The sequence below is a fragment of the Phocoena sinus genome, chromosome 6 (genome assembly GCF_008692025.1).
Source record: "Phocoena sinus isolate mPhoSin1 chromosome 6, mPhoSin1.pri, whole genome shotgun sequence".
NCBI classification, from domain to species: domain Eukaryota; kingdom Metazoa; phylum Chordata; class Mammalia; order Artiodactyla; family Phocoenidae; genus Phocoena; species Phocoena sinus.
The window spans coordinates 103985421-103997417 of NC_045768.1; the positions used below are offsets into that span (position 1 = coordinate 103985421).

The 11997-nt window shown below is 37.9% G+C and overlaps 1 protein-coding gene across 2 annotated transcripts in view; it reads left to right on the top strand.

The window, feature by feature from the left end:
- The window catches only part of BNIP3L (BCL2 interacting protein 3 like), a 28074-nt gene extending 16514 nt beyond the window's left edge, over positions 1-11560 (top strand). Inside the window, exons 4-6 of one of the 2 annotated variants that reach the window (XM_032635547.1) lie at positions 649-752; positions 871-1020; positions 8822-11558. In XM_032635547.1, coding sequence (XP_032491438.1) covers positions 649-752; positions 871-1020; positions 8822-8870 — 303 coding nt within the window. In that variant the 3' untranslated portion in view covers positions 8871-11558. Of the gene's footprint in view, positions 1-648; positions 753-870; positions 1021-8821 lie in introns of both variants that reach the window. The other variant, XM_032635548.1, reaches the window with a different exon arrangement.
- Positions 11561-11997: the final 437 nt, after the last annotated feature.

Genomic DNA, 11997 nt, shown 5'->3' on the forward strand with positions numbered 1-11997 from the left:
TGTAGAATGGAATAGTAGTAGTTCCTTTTTTTATAGGATTGTTGTAAGGTAAAGGTTAATGCATGTAGAGTGCATAGACTGATGCTTGTCTCTTGATAAACGCTTAATAAATACTAGTTATTTTAAGTTATTATAAATTATTTACTTCCTCAGCCCAACTCCCAGTTATTTATTTTCTCATTACTTTGTTAGCATATACTTTTTGATGTTCCCCTTTGTTTTCAATTATGAAAAATTTTGAATGCATACAAAAGTAAAGAGGATATTACAATGGCCCTTCATACACGTATCACCCAGATTCAATGATTATCAATGTTTTCCACACTTTAGTTACACTGTATCCCCAAATATACTTTTTTCAGATTCATATTCTTTTTTTTTTTAATTGAGGAATAATTCAAATCTCAGGTTCGTATTCTGTGTTTAGACATAACAGTGAAACTCACTCAAGTTTTTTTTAAGATGTTAAATACTCTGATCTTAGATCATTTTGTCAACCTTTTTGGAAAAATGACATCTTTCTTACATAAAAATTATTGATGCACAAGCTTATGATTTTTGTATATTTTCTGTCTAGATTTGTCTTCTGTAGTAGGAAGGATCAGTCTTCTTTTTCTCCTTTTTTAAAATGTGAATTCTCCTTTACAGTCAGAAGAAGAAGTTGCAGAAGGAGAGAAAGAAGTGGATGCTTTGAAGAAAAGTGTAGACTGGGTGTCCGACTGGTCCAGTAGACCTGAAAACATTCCACCTAAGTAAGTCAGTACATGGTTCTCTTCAGTGGACACAGTGCATGTAGTGTGGGCCTGCTAATTCCTGAGATATTTTCAGCAAATGCATTTCTGACACCTGCCTCTGCATTTCTTCCCCCAGGGAGTTCCACTTCAGACACCCTAAACGTTCCGTTTCCTTAAGCATGAGAAAAAGTGGAGCCATGAAGAAAGGGGGGATTTTCTCTGCAGAATTTCTTAAGGTGTTCATTCCATCTCTCTTCCTTTCCCATGTTTTGGCTTTGGGGCTAGGGTAAGTACTGCTCAGTGCCTGAAGTTTCTTCCATTCATTTTATTCACAGATTTTATTTCCAGCTGTAAGAAATATACGTGAAAGCAGTTTGTGTTGTTGTCCTTTTAATGTTTCAGCACAAGTGGGATGAACTCAAGAATTATTGAAGTCGATTCACTTTTGGTGTATAGGGTTCCCCCGCTCTCTGAAAGTAGAGCATGTTTATGAAACCTTCCGTAAGCTGAAATGGTGTAAAGCAAATAAGCAACTACCTTAGGACACGTCTTGCTAACTGATGCCCAACATACATCAAGATAAAGCACAGATGCTCACAGATGCAGTTCAAAGCTATGGGAGCTGGATGCTGAGATGCTGAGTGTGGTTCCTGGGAAGGAGGTGCTCTCACTGCTCGGAGTGCGCTTCCTCTGTAACGGCTCGCTGCAGAACCATCGCTGAACACTGTTCACTTTTTGCCTGTTTTTATAAAAGTGAAAATCCTCTTCGAATTCCTTTCAGTTATCGAAAACAGGTACTAGCATAGGTCTAACCTACATAGCGAAGTAATGAAAAGCAAACTTTCGAAAAGCGGGGGATACCTATCCAATAAGCATTTTTAAGAGTAGAGTTTTTTCTTATTTGAAAATAAGTTGTTCATATGATTTACTACCCTAAATGTTCATTATAAAGTGAGCTCTTCTATATTTGATTTTTCTTTTTGGGTCTTGTTGTTGTTGTTTATACATTTCTCAAGATAAGCTGAGTTTTAAAGTAAATTAATCATTAGTGTATAAAGTTGGCGTTGATGTGAGCATTTCTCTTTCCCAAATGGGAAAATATACCATTTATCGAGTAGTCCTTGAGTGCAACTGGAAAGCTGGTTGGGGTTACTACTGTTTTCTCTTTGTATTGACAGCATTTTTCTTTCCTTCTAAAATTGACCCCACATTTACCTGCAATTCATTAATTTTTCAGGGATTTCTTTTTTTTTTTAATAGATCTTTATTGGAGTATAATTGCTTCACAGTACTGTGTTAGTTTTGGTTGTACAACAAAGCTCATCAGCCATATGCATACATATGTCCCCATATCCCCTCCCTCTTGAGCCTCCCTCCCACCCTCCCTATCCCACCCTCCCTATCCCATGCCTCTGGGTCATCGCAAAGCACGGATCCGTCTCCCTGTGCTGTGCTGCTGCTTCCCACCAGCCAACTATTTTACATTCGGTAGTGTATGTATGTCGATGCTACTCTCACTTTGCCCCAGCTTTGCCCTCCCACCCCACGTCCTCAAGTGCATTTTCTGTGTCTACCTCCTTATTCTGCCCTGCAACTAAGTTCATCAGTAACATTTTCTTTTTTTTTAACATTCCATATACATGCGTTAGCATACGGTATTTGTTTTTCTCTTTCTGATGTACTTCACTCTTCAGACTCTCAGGTCCATCCACCTCATTACAAATAACTCAATTTCGTTTCTTTTTATGGCTGAGTAATATTCCATTGTATATATGTGCCACATCTTCTTTATCCATTCATCCGATGATGGACACTTAGGTTGTTTCCATCTCCAGGCTATTGTAAATAGAGCTGCAATGAACATTTTGGTACATGACTCTTTTTGAATTATGGTTTTCTCAGGGTATATGTCCAGCAGTGAGATTGCTGGGTCATATGGTAGTTCTATTTGTAGTTTTTTAAAGGAACCTCCATACTGTTTTCCATAGTGATTGTATCAATTTACATTCCCACCAACAGTGCAGGAGGGTTCCCTTTTCTCCACACCCTCTCCAGCATTTATTGTTTGTAAATTTTTTTTTTTTTTTGCGGTACGCGGGCCTCTCACTGCTGTGGCCTCTCCCGTTGCGGAGCACAGGCTCCGAACGCGCAGGCTCAGCGGCCGTGGCTCAAGGGCCCAGCCGCTCCGCGGCATGTGGGATCTTCGCGGACTGGGGCATGAACCCGTGTCCCCTGCATCGGCAGGCGGACTCTCAACCACTGCGCCACCAGGGAAGCCCTGTTTGTAAATTTTTTGATGGTGGCTATTCTGACTGGCATGAGGTGATACCTCATTGTAGTTTTGATTTGCATTTCTCTAATAATTAGTGATGTTGAGCATCTTTTCTTGTGCCCCTTGGCTATCTGTTTGTCTTCCTTGGTGAAATGTCTGTTTAGGTCTTCCACCCATTTTTTAACTAGATTGTTTGTTTTTTTGATATTGAGCTCCATGAGCTGTTTGTATATTTTAGAGATTAATCCTTGTCTGTTGTTTCATTTGCAAATATTTTCTCCCATTTTCAGGGTTGTCTTTTTGTCTTGTTTATGGTTTCCTTTGCTGTACAAAAGCTTTTAAGTTTAAGTAAGTCCCACTTGTTTATTTTTGTTTTTATTTCTGTTACTCTAGGAGGTGGGTCAAAAAAAATCTTGTTGTGATTTATGTCTAAGAGTGTTTTTCCTGTGTTTTCCTCTTAAGAGTTTTATAGTGTCTGGTCTTACATTTAGGTCTTTAATCCATTTGGAGTTTATTTTTGTGTATGGTGTTACGTAGGGTTCTAATTTCATTCTTTTGCATGTAGCTGTCCAGTTTTCCCAGCACTGAAGAGGCTGTCTTTTCTCCATTGTATGTTCTTGCTTCCTTTGTCGTAAATTAGGTGCCCATATGTGCATGGGTTTATCTCTGGGCATTCTATCCTGTACCATTGATCTATATTTCTGTTTTTGTGCCAGTACCATACTGTCTTGATTACTGTAGCTTTGTGGTATAGTTTGAAGTTAGAGAGCCTCGTTCCTCCAACTCCATTTTTCTTTCTCAAGATTGCTTTGGCTGTTCGGGGTCTTTTGTGTTTCCATACGAATTGTAAGATTTTTTTGTTCTAATTCTGTGAAGAATGCCATTGGTAGTTTGATAGGGATTGCATTGAATCTGTAGATTGCTTTGGGTAGTATAGTCACTTTCACAATATTGATTCTTCCAAACCAAGAACATGGTATATTTCTCCATCTGTTTATGTCATCTTTTATTTCTTTCATCAGTGTTTTATAGTTTTCTGAGAAAAAGTCTTTCACCTCCTTAGGCAGGTTTATTCCTAGGTATTTTATTCTTCTTGTTGCAGTGGTAAATGGGAGTGTTTCCTTAATTTCTCTTTCTGATTTTTTGTTGTTGGTGTATAGGAAAGCCAGAGACTTCTGTGCATTAATTTTGTATTCTGCAACCTTACCAAATTCATTGATTAGTTCTAGTAGTTTTCTGGTGGCATCTTTAGGATCTTCTATGTATAGTATCATGTCATCAGCAAACAGTGACAGCTTTACTTCTTCTTTTCCAATTTTGTATTCCTTTTTTTCTTTTTCTTCTTTGATTGCCGTGGCTAGGACTTCCAAAACTATGTTGAATAAGAGTGGCGAGAGGGATATCCTTCTCTTGTTCCTGATCTTAGTGGAAATGCTTTCAGTTTTTCACTATTGAGTATGATGCTTGCTGTGGGTTTGTCATATATGTCTTTTATTATGTTGAGGTAGGTTCCCTCTATGCCCATTTTCTGAAGAGCTTCTATCATAAATGGGTGTTGAATTTTGTCAAAAGCTTTTTCTGCATCTATTGAAATGATCATATGGTTTTTATTCCTTAATTTGTTAATGTGATGTATCACGTTGATTGATTTGCATATACTGAAGAATCCTTGCATCCCTGGGATAAATCCCACTTGATCATGGTGTATGATCCTTTTAATGTGCTGTTGGATTCTGTTTGCTAGTATTTTGTTCAGGATTTTTGCATCTATGTTCATCAGTGATATTGGTCTGTAATTTTCTTTTTTTGTGATATCTTTTTCTGGTTTTGGTATCAGGATGATGGTCACTTCGTAGAATGAATTTGGGAGTGTTTCTCCCTCTGCAATTTTTTGGAAGAGTTTGAGAAGGATCGGTGTTAGCTCTTCTCTAAATGTTTGATAGAATTCGCCTGTGAAGCCATCGGATCCTGGACTTCTGTTTCTTGGAAGATTTTTAATTATGGTTTCAATGTCATTACTTTTGATAGGTCTGTTCATATTTTCTAATTCTTCCTGATTCAGTCTTGGAAAATTGTACCTTTCCAAGAATTTGTCCATTTCTTTATGATTGTCCATTTTATTGGCGTAGAGTTGTTTGTAGTAGTCTCTTATAATCCTTTGTATTTCTGCAGTGTCAGTTGTGATTTTTCATTTCTAATTTTATTGATTTGCATCCTCTGCCTTTTTTTCTTGTTGAGTTTGGCTAAGGGTTTATCAGTTTCATTCATCTTCTCAAAGAACCATCTTTTCGTTTTATTGATCTTTGCTATTGTTTTCTTCATTTCTGTTTATTTCTGCTCTGATCTTTATGATTTCTCTCCTTCTACAGACTTCGGGTTTTCTTTGTTCTTTCGCTAGTTGTTTTAAGTGTAGTGTTAGGTTGTTTATTTGAGATTTTTCTTGTTTCTTGAGGTGAGATTGTATTGCTATAAACTTCCCTCTTAGAACTGCTTTTGCTGCTTCCCATAGGTTTTGGGTCATTGTGTTTTCATTGTCATTTGTTTCTATGTATTTTTAAATTTTCTCTTTGATTTCTTCAGTGACATCTTGGTTATTTACTAGCACACTGTTTAGCCTCCATGTATTTGTATTTTTTTTACAGTTTTTTTCCTGTAATTGATTTCCAGTCTCATAGCGTTGTGGTCAGAAAAGATGCTTGATACGATTTCAATTTTCTTAAGTTTTCTGAGGCTTGATTAGTGACCCAAGGTGTGATCTATCCTGGAGAATGTTCCATGTGCACTTGAGAAGAAAGTGTATTCTGCCACTTTGGGGTGGAATGTTCTATAAATATCAATTAGATCTGTCTGGTCTGTTGTGTCATTTAAAGCTTGTGTTTCCGTATTTATTTTCTGCTTGGATGATCTGTCCATTGGTGTAAGTGGGGTGTTAAAGTCCCCTACTATTACTGTGTTACTGTCAATTTCTCCTTTCATGGTTGTTAGCATTTGCCTTATGTATTGAAGTGCTCCTGTGTTGGGTGCATAAACAGTTATAATTGTTATACCTTCTTGGATTGATCCTTTGATCATTATGTAGTGTCCCTCCTTATCTCTTGTAACAGTCTTTATTTTAAAGTCTTATTTTATCTGATACGAGTGTTGCTACTCCAGCTTTCTTTTGATTTCCATTTGCATGGAATATCTTTTTCCATCCCTTCACTTTCAGTCTGTATGTGTCCCTAGGTCTGAAGTGGGTCTCCTGTAGACAGCATATATATGGGCCTTGTGTTTGTATCCGTTCAGCCAGTCTGTGTCTTTTGATTGGGCCATTTAATCCATTTACATTCAAGGTTATTATCGATATGTATGCTCCTCTTACCATTTTCTTAATTGCTTTGGGTTTCTTTTTGTGGGTCTTTTTCTTTTTTGTGTGTGTCTCGCTTAGAGAAGTTTCTTTAGCATTTGTTGTAAAGCTGGTTTGGTGGTGCTGAATCCTCTTAGCTTTTGCTTATCTGAAAAGTTTTTGACTTCTCCATCGAATCTGAATGAGATCCTTGCTGGGTAGAGTAATCCTGGTTGTAGGTTTTTCTCTTTCATCGCTTTAAGTATATCCTGCCACTACCTTCTGGCCTGCAGAGTTTCCGCTGAAAAATCAGCTGATAACATTATGGGGATTCCTTTGTATGTTATTTTTTGTTTTTCCCTTACTGCTTTTAATATTTTTTCTTTGGATTTAATTTTTGTTAGTTTGATTAATATGTGTCTTGGTGTGTTTTTCCTTGGGTTTATCCTGTATGGGATTCTCTGTGCTTCCTTGACTTGGGTGACTATTTCCTTTCCCATGTTAGGGAAGTTTTCAACTATAATCTCTTCAAATATTTTTGCAGACCCTCTCTTTTTCTTTTCTTCTTCTGGGACCCCTGTAATTCAAACGTTGGTGCATTTAGTGTTGCCCCAGAGGTCTTTGAGATTGTCTTCAATTCTTTTCATTCTTTTTTCTTTATTCTGCTCCTTTGCAGTTATTTCCACCATTTTGTCTTCCAGCTCACTTATTCGTTCTTTTGCCTCAGTTATTCTGTTATTGATTCCTTCTAGTGTATTTTTCATTTCAGTTATTGTGTTGTTCATCTCTGTTTGTTTGTTCTTTAGTTCTTCTAGATCTTTGTTAAACATTTCTTGAATTTTCTCAATCCATGCCTCCATTCTATTTCTGAGATTCTGGATGATCTTAACTATCATTACTCTGAATTCTTTTTTCAGGTAGATTGCCTATTTCCTCTTCATTTATTTGGTCTTGTAGGTTTTTACCTTGCTCCTTCATCTGTGACATATTTTTTTGCCGTCTCGTTTTTTTTCCTTTTTTTTAATGAGTGGGATTATGTTCCTGTCTTACTGGTTGTTGGGCCTGAGGCTTCCAACACTGGAGTTTGTAGGCTGTTGGGTAGAGCTGGGTCTTGGTGCTGAGATGAGGAACTCCATGAGACCTCACTCGGATGAATATTCCCTGGGGTCTGAGGTTCTCTGTTAGTTCAGTGGTTTGGACTCGGATCTCCCACCACAAGAGCTTCAGCCTGACCCCAGGCTCGTGAACCAAGATCTCACAAGCCGCCAGTTCACTTTGGGCTTCTCCTGTCTCCTTGGGCGTCAAAGTCCCCCACCAGCGGCCGGCAGGCGCCCTAGTTGGGGGGAGACTCCAACTCCGCATCTTCCCACACCACCATCTTGACTCCTCCAGGGATGTCTTTTAAATTCTTCTTTTTTTCTGGATTTGAACAATTGAGGAAATATACTTTTGAAATATTTTAGGAGTTAAACACTTGTGGTTAAAAATTTTTAAGACATATCTGCTCTTTGAGCATGCCCAGTGGGTCCTCTTCTGTATATAATGTGCAGAAGAAGTACGGCATCTCTTATCTTTCCTTTAAGGAGCTCAGCATATGGGAGAGATCTTCACAGTAATGAACTTGGAGACATACGTGACTTTCCCACACACACCTCCTGCCTTTCTGGGTGCCTGATCTGCTTTTGTGAGGGTGAGCACAGTGATGGCACGCAGCAAAACGGGGTGTGTGTGAAAATGCTGTATGGAGTAGGAGTTCACATTCCCCAGCAGCATTGACTGCACACTAGTTCATCTGCCCTCAGCAGGTTGGTCGGCTTTTGTACCTTGGAGGATCTCTTCCTTTTATGAATCTTCAGACTATTTCTCTTGCTGGTGTAAGTGTAACAGTTGTTATAGATGAATGTAGAAAACAAAAGGATTCTAAAAAGTAAAGTTGGTTTTATTACGTTGGGGTGTGGGGCTGGTTCCATCTTTTCCTTAACTTCCCTTCTGCTTCTGTTATATAAGGGTCAAACACTTGCTTGGCATGGGAAAGTAATATAAGGCCCTAATCCTTAAGAGTTAAACTGTTAGTAAGAGCATTTTAAAGCACTGGCAGCTTTGTAATTTGGTATGTTACTGTATTTTGTGTCTGAAATATCAGTAGAATTTTTTGTCCACCACAGCGGACCGTCTCAAAGGAGATTAGCTCTGCTTTACTCTTTGAAGGGATCTGTTCTCTCTGGCTTTGCTTTGTCTAATCACTGCCCCAGTGATGTCCAGTCCTGCCCAATGAGTAAACATAATCATATAAAACCAGTTTAGCTGGCTGATGACTAGCTTTAAGTAAGTCAGTGATGATTTCAGGGTGTTAGGGAACTGTACACACGGACCTTTAGAGCCTTGTACAGTGGCTGAAAATTCTCATTTGTAACTACAGTTCAGCCTGTGGGCAAGTTGGTATAGAGCTGTTGAAACAGATGAAACATGATATACTGTGTTTCCTTGCAGCATCTACATTGGAAAACGACTCAGCACACCTTCTGCCAGCACCTACTAAGGGAAAAGAAGAGCCCCTGGGAAAGCGTGTGACTTGTGAAGTGGTGTATTGTCACAGTAGTTTATTTGAACTTGAGACCATTGTAAGCATGACCCAACCTACACCCTATTTTTACATATCCAAGTTCCAGTAACTCTCAAATCCAGTATTTTATTCAAACTCTGTTGAGGCATTTTACTAACCTCATTTCCTTTTTGGCCTGTAAAACACTTTAGAATTTCCTAACAGAGTTTACTGTTGTTTAGAAATTTGCAAGGGCTTCTTTTCTGCAAATGCCACCAGCAGATTATAATTTTGTCAACAATGCTGTTGTCTCCTTTTAGGTACCACCAGACTTAGACCTGCATCATTCATGGTATAAATTTTACTCTTGCAAGATAACGCCCATCTTTCTCTTAAAGCAAGACCAGGTTAGCAAATGATATAAAAGCTTTGTTGTTGTTGTTGTTTTTCAAGACAAAGGCAAGCTTCCCTAAGCTTGAATTTATAGTTATTAAAAAAGAAAAAAACAAAATAGGACACAAGAAAAAAAAATATCCTGGGCAATAAAAACTTATTTTAAACCAGCTTTGGAGCCACTTTTTGTCTAAGCCTCTTAATGGCGCCTTTTAATTTGTAGGAGGCAAGCTATATAAATGATAGGTATAAAATAGAAGAACTAGAATACATCAGCAGATTTTAATACTAGTATCTTATAATGCTGTCTTTTCTATGGTGTAGAATCTTTATTTCTGGTAAGGAATGTCTCAGGCCTAGAAATCTATGAAATTGCTTTGGGGACTTCTGTGTGTGTGTTTGGTATTTTTATGTTTATTAGCTGCATGTGAATTTTTCATGGCTTTGATTTTTTTTTTCTTTTTTTCTTTTTTCCTAAGAGGCTTTGGAGTGAGTTCCAATTTGTGGTACAAATACAGGCTTCTTGTTTTAGGAAGCATCACTTACACTCTGAAGCCTTTAAACTCTGAAGATAACTGTCTCAGAGTTATTTCAAGCACTTGGGCAACTTTGAAAACCAGACTTGGGTTGTGGGAACAGTTGACAGAGCTCTGAAGAGATGCCATGGGTTTTCTTCTGCTCTCTCCCTTTCTCATGTTTACTGTACAACCTGCCCAAGGCGATTCCTGTGATTGTGCGGGCGCTAGCCATTTCCTTCTCCTGTAGCCATCTTTTCAGTTATGTTCAACTCCTGAAGTTCCAGAACACTCAACAACTTCCTCTAATGATATACTTTTTGGTTCCTTTCTCAAATGTGAAGCTTTAGGACCAAATTGTTAGAAAGCAACAGATTTACCCGTCATTTCAAGTAGGTTTATTGACTTTCTGAACACACAGCATGATTCTGAAGGATACTATTATATGTTTTATATATAAATAATTACTGTTTATGGTATAGGCATTGAAATTTGAAGGCTAGCAATCTATTCAGTAAATAAGGAGCATCAGGTTGACTTGAATAAAAGCACTCTGACCACCAGGTTTGCTAGTTTGCAGAAACTACCTGAGTCTTTTCTCTCTCACATGAAGTTTTGTAAAGTTGATGTGTTATAGTGGAAAATAACATACAGATTAAACAAAAAAAAATTAATTTCTGACTCTCTTTTTTCAAGAATGTAGCTGGCTGTCTTTAAGAAAGATGAGATATCCAAATAGTCTTCTGAATTCTTTGACTTTGTTTTTCTTTCTAGATTTTGGTGTCTAAATAATTTTGGACATTTTTTTATTATTCCTTGTTTCTATCTTATTCACACATCTGATAACACTTGATTTGCCTTCTGTAACCTATTTATTTCAAGTCTTCATATTTCTTTGGGAAGAAAGTAAATCTGCTGGCCCGCTGACTTTGAAAAGTCTGAATAAAATTGGAAAGGCCGGTAAAGTTAGGAGAACTAAAGAGCTAAACCGTTCTAATATACAATTTGTATTGCAGTTGGTATCATGGGAGGAAAAAGTAAAATTATACTTAAAGAAAAGCAGCTTTTTACAGGCAACACATTACTCTCTTTTGAAATTCAGTAGTGATCTTGTCAGGTGTGTGGCTGAATTTGGGTATATTTGTGGGTTTTTTCCAACATTGAAAATAAATTTAGTCCTGCCCTTTTTCTTAAAATAGCTCTGAAATTTTGGACTATTACTTAAAACATGAATACATGATCACAGTAGAACTTAATCGTAAGATGAAATCATGCAGTATTTATTGATAACCCTAACATCTGGGATAAATGTTTATGCTCCTACCCAGATTTGTGTTGAATGGAAACAGATTGTGTGATTGGAAAGGAGAATTTGACAACTAACAGTTGACATTTTTAAGATTAATGTTTAGAAAGCTTTACACCTGTTTACAATTTGAGGACGAAAAGGCAGTCTTCATTTTTCTTATGTTTGATGAAAACTGGCTTAAGATATTTGTAAATATAATCAAGAGCAAAACTGCACAAACTTGCACATGGAAAAGTGTGGCAAGTTACTTTGATTGCAGTAAAAACATCTACTGTTCTAAAAACTGAAGACTTAGATGATGAATTTTCAAGTGAACCAGTTGTTGAAATTATCGGAATTAACTGAGCCAAAGTGATTATGCATTCTTCATCTATTTAGTTAGCACTTTGTATCATTATATACAGTTTACAATCCATGTATAACTTGTAGCTACAAACATTTTGTGCCATTAAAGCTCTCACAGAACTCTTTCTGTCAGTACGTTATTTTATGTCCCGTGTGTTGCCTGGGAGTTCAGGGGAAAGGAGGCCTTACCTGTCTACATACACGTTTTCCATAGTTGAGTTCCTCAAATCCTAGAGGGACTGCCAGTGTGCCGATCACGTAGGAGTGGACGATATTCCTGCCCTCCTGAGGCCGCTACGCTCGGGAGACAGCCACCACGCGATGTAATTATTTATCACGTATGGGGTACAATGGGGCCATGACCGTCAGAGCATTTGTTCTGCCAGAGGGCATCAGGGCTCACAGAGGAGGGGGTCTGTTGTAGGATGAGTTAAGTGTTCAACAAATGCAGAAGGGAATTACAAGCATGCCTGCGGCTGACACATGTGAAAATACATTCCAGAAATAACGAAGCTCTCTGTGGCTGGAAAACACGGTGGGTAGAGAGGACACTGAAAATGTA